At 41.7% G+C, this 5143-nt stretch overlaps 1 protein-coding gene across 1 annotated transcript in view; it reads right to left on the bottom strand.

Moving 5' to 3' along the window:
• Smap1 (small ArfGAP 1) overlaps positions 1 to 5137 on the bottom strand; it is a 92328-nt gene extending 87191 nt beyond the window's left edge. Inside the window, exon 1 of the mRNA XM_005359875.2 lies at positions 5001 to 5137. Coding sequence (XP_005359932.1) covers positions 5001 to 5118 — 118 coding nt within the window. The 5' untranslated portion in view covers positions 5119 to 5137. The remainder of the gene's footprint in view (positions 1 to 5000) is intronic.
• Positions 5138 to 5143: the final 6 nt, after the last annotated feature.

Consider the following 5143-nt stretch of genomic DNA (forward strand, 5'->3'; position numbering starts at 1 on the left):
GAGAGTATACGTGAGCTACCAAAATGTAATTCTCCAGTGAGGAAGCCAAAAATAAAAGAGTATCATAAATAAGTCTTTAAGGGACGAAAAGGAGAAAGAGACTACAGCTCAGGTTTTACAATAATACTATGTCAGTGAGAGACCAGTGGTTTCCACTCCAGCTCTGGGATGAGAGATCAGCACAGGATCATCAGAGAGCATTAGCAGAACCCGAAGGACAACAGAGCCACAAAGATTAAGGCTCAGCATTTGAGAAAACTCTCAAATTGACAACTTTTTAAAAGAATTATAATCACACACCTCTGTGTATATAAACTAATTCTGTAAGATTAACATCAGCTCCCCAGGGTAAACTTTACTTTTCAGTAAAAGTTCCTCTAGAAGAATTTTCTCCAACAAGAGTAAAATAACACATACACTAAAACCTGTTCTCTTGGGACTGACTGGCTCTTACAAGCAAACAAGCTCAGCTGTTTCTACTTTCTGAGGAGATTAGAAAGAGACAAGACTCCTCAGAAGGCAAGGTGTCTGAACTGATTAGATTCTGCCAACTGCATGCACATGAAAAGCACAAATGTAGTATGAGCCGTACCCCTACAGTAGGACAACTGACAAAAATGTCTAATAGACAGTGTCTCAATCCTCCCACCTATCACCAACCGTGAGAGTGAAAAGCAGCCCTGACAATCAGGCCAAGACAGCAGTGGCAGGATGTGTGGCCTATCAAGTGAAAGTCCAGAAATGACTCCTAAGTTTTACTTCCTGCAGTTTTCCCAATGATTTCTAGAGTCCCTGACAAAAAATAGATACAGTGGCTGTTTCCTGCTCTACACTCTGTTCCATACACTGACAATCCCTTTATCCTCATCCGTTGTCAACTAGGAAACATCACCTCACTAAATGACTTTCTAATCATTTCTACCATCCTGACTCTTTCTCTGATTTGCCACTATCAAATCTGATCATACTTAGTGACTGATTACCAAAATAAAATGGCCATACAGAAACCACTTCTACCTCTCATATACCATACCCTGTGTGACATACAGCTGTGTCCTCTAATTCTTGCTCTACCTAGCGAAAGCACACTACCTGAACTCCCAAGACTCTGGTGATTATTAACAAATGCCACTCCCTTTTACAGATGCCCTCTCATTCACACACCTAGCTTCCTGCCACTGACTCCATGTTCATTCTTCCATTCATTCATACAACCAAAAGGTATTTTCCGAGTTCCATTTACCTACGAAATGTCATTCACTGTGCTTAGGGCTGAAGAAACGACTCTGAGCAAGATGAACAAGATCTCTTCTCCTTCAAAGCTATAATTCATTTAACAGGAATATGGAATGCCCAATCATTACTTCAGTAATGTTCTAATTATAATTGTGTAAGTAAGATTCAGGGCAATGTCTCAAATGTACAAATGAAAGCATAACTCAGTCTGGGAGGATGAGGGGAACTGATTCCCTGGAAAAGATATTTAAGCAAAATGTAAAGATGCGTAGAAGCTGAGCAAGGGGAGAAAAAAAAAAGGCAGAAGGCTTAGAGGTAGGAGTAAGACCAGTATGTGAAAAGGCATGGGGCGACACTCTGGGAATCATGAAAAGCCAATGGGCAAAGGTCAAGACCCAGAGAAAGAGCTAGAAAAGAGGGGGCTGCGTCTTATAGCTGCTACTCTTGCACTCAGCACACTTTCAGAATTATTCCAATATTCAGTCTCCATTAAACACGCTCTTTTCAGTCTTACAAATGTTTGTGCCCCAAAACCTAATCCAGTGCTTAACTGTCCTAAAGACATGTGGAATAAAGAAGTGTTTGATCTAAGTAAGCAGCTTCTCTTCCAGATACTAGAAAGTTTGAACAAAATGAACTACTGGGTTCAAAAACATGAACTTCTGACTGACCTAAAATTAACTACTGAACAAGAGAATAATTTTCATTCTAATTTTTATGTATTTAAAAAGATCAAAACCAGTATTACTTATGGATAAAGCTCCAAATTCTGAAACCAAATTTAAGATGGCAAAGGAATTTCCTATCCTCACTGCCATCAATTAATAACCCAGAGAACTGCTTTTTAACTCCCACAGTCACAGACAGCCAGAGATGTGCAGCTGCACCTGGCAGTTCTCACTCTCCAGTTGTACAATGTACTGACGAACAGGGTCAGGAGCAGGAACTAGCTAGCACCTGTGCCATCATGTTCTCCTTCCTTACTAAAACTGTCAGTACAGGAAATACAAGCTAGTGACTAAGAAAATGTCAAAATCCAACTGGCATTCCTCTACTAATTATCGGGAGGTAACAGAACAGGGCAACTATTAACCCTACGCTTTAGTTTAGGTACATGTTCTCAAAGGATGGGGAAAATAGTCTTTGAAAGTAAGAAAACAGAATTAACCAGGAAATAGTTTTAAGACAGAGTAAAAGTTCAATGCAATTACTATTCAGCAAGGGAAACACCGATACATATACAGAATGGAACGTCTCAATAACTGATCTAAGATGCTTGTGTCTTTCATGGGTACATTTAAATAGAACTTCACATCCTACATTTATTACATTATTGGCGCATATAACAACAGATTGAAAACTCATACAAAAAGTCAAGAATTCTACTATAAGAATATGCCATTATCAGCTCACCCATAACAAAGACACAAAAACTTTACAGAAATATATTTAAAGTTATACAGTGTGTAGCAATGCATACTCAGGAGACAGAGACAGGAAAATCATGAGACTCAGATCAACCAGGACTACATATGAACCCATCACAAAACAAAGTGGGAGGAAAAAAAAGCCAGGGATAAAACAGTGGTAAAATTACTTGCCTACCATGTATAAATCACTGGTGTTTGATTTCTCCAGCGCACACACACAAAACTATAAAATCAAGCCTAATTAGGAAATGGCTCTACATGTGAATATTTCCTGAAGTATCAAGATAAAGCAATGAAATAATTTACAAAAATGCTTTAATATTATTCTAGATTTAGTAGAAAAAATATTTCTAAATTATGACAACAGATTTCATGACCTTCAAGTTCCACCCTTTGAGCTCTTGATACTAGTTTATCCTACTTTTCCACATCTCAAGAGAAAAGGAAACACACACACACACTAAAACTGTTCATTCACCATACATGGATTGACTCTGTGGTTACACAATAATGATAAAAACAAATGTCGCCTACCCTTCAGAAGTAAAACCACTTAATTAAAGAAGACTGAGACTACTCTCCTTCCATTCCCAAAACCAGCACATGAAAAACCATTAACACATTGAGTGAAAAACTGATTTTCTGCAATACTGTTTTGGAGAAAAATTAAAAATTTTAAAGTTACTTCTATAAACAAAAAGACTTACTGACTCAGTGAATTTTTTTTAAATGTGTGTCAATCTTCATGTGTCTGTGCACCATCTGCATCCCTGCTGGCTACAGGGACCAGAAGAGGGCATAGGATCCCGATAACTGGAGTTACAGAGTGAGCTGCCACGTGGGTGATGGGAATCAAACCCAGGTGCTCTGGAAGAGCCATCTCTCCAGCCCTGAATCACTTACTTTTTAATGACAGACAGCTTTCACATTTACCAGCATCTTAAATGTTATGACTCAAGACAATGAAATGCAAACTTTCTTTTTCTTGGTTTCTGAAAACCATTTTTGAGTGTTTATGAGTAACGAGGTAAGCAAGTAGCTGAGCTTCAACACAGAACAGTATTACCAAATAACCGCATGCAGAACCAAGCATCAAGCAAGCAAACGTTCCCACGCAATCAGGCACACCTCTTCTTTTAAAGGCCTTGCCTAACGATTCCATAGGACATACATACAGCTGACTCAGTCAAGTTACCAGAATATTGAAAAGTGCTTCATAAAATTTCTAATTAAAGCATGTATATTTGATTTGTCCAGTAAGCCAACAGCTGTTATGACAGAGAGATAAGGTTGACATTATGAGACTCAATTTATTCAAATGCCACCAGTCGACTGCAATGGACTCTTGCAGAGTGTTGAGAGAAAACAGTAAGACCTCAAGAAAAGTAGGTTAAATAACGCAGCAATCTTGGGCAGCATTCCCAAAGACCTCTGCTCCCATCGACTACCTATTAATAATCAAAGAAATGTACTTACAATAACTATTTTCTTAACTCCATACAAGCTTTGTTTTTTTTAATCTGCAACATGCCTCCCATATTACTTACAAGACATTAAAAATAAATCACATCTCCAAACAAAACATATCAGCTAAAAATAGTGTATCTATCTCAAAGGCTCAAGCAGAAGCCCTTCTACTGAACTAAATTTAGTGGGTTTTTTTTTATCTCTGGTTCGTCAAAATGCATCTTCTGTTTATGAAGCACACAAAGTAGTGCCCATATATCCTCCAGCGGGTCGTGGGGAGACTAACGACTAAACTCTTCATGAACATACTAAACATAGCCCACTTTACACACACGACACACGCAATCAAACTCCTCTTCACTATAGCGATCCAGAGTCAACATACGTGTGCATATGTGGTTCATAATATATACAATTAAGGGAGAGAGCCTTTCTCGATTACGTTTATGAAGTGGAGTTTCAAAACACCGTCCTTTTTCAGAACCAAAAGTAAACGCCCAGCGCAAAGGCTGTCAGGTGGGCGGCCAGGTAGGGCTCCACCTGGGACGCGACGGCAGCGGGGAACGGGAGGCCGTGGTCACGCGGGAGGGTCGAGAAGGGGACAGGGACCTAAGGGCGACTCCACCCACGGAGCAGCTCGGGCTGAGGCAGGTGGGCTCCCACAACCCTCCTCAGCACCACCCAGCCGGCGCCCCGAGGCGGTGGCGGCATCGCGACGCCGGCTCGGGAGCCGGAGGCTCAGGCCGCGACCTCCGTCCGAGCCCCAGGCTGAGGCCGCCCGCCCTCCCTCCCGTCAAGAGCCGCAGGAGGGTGGGAAGGTCACGGTCACGGGAGGCCCCGGCCGAGCGGCCACCAAGCCCGCGCTACCTTTGGCCTCGCAGTCGGCGCAGTACTTGTTGTCCTCCTCCCTCAGCAGTTTGGACAGGATGAGCTGGTGCTGCTCGTTCAGCTTCTGAGCCTTCTCCCGACAGGAGCGTGTCGCCATGTCGGCGGCGGGGCGGCGGGCCGGG

This window comes from Microtus ochrogaster, linkage group LG2, assembly GCF_000317375.1.
Source record: "Microtus ochrogaster isolate Prairie Vole_2 linkage group LG2, MicOch1.0, whole genome shotgun sequence".
Classification (NCBI taxonomy): domain Eukaryota; kingdom Metazoa; phylum Chordata; class Mammalia; order Rodentia; family Cricetidae; genus Microtus; species Microtus ochrogaster.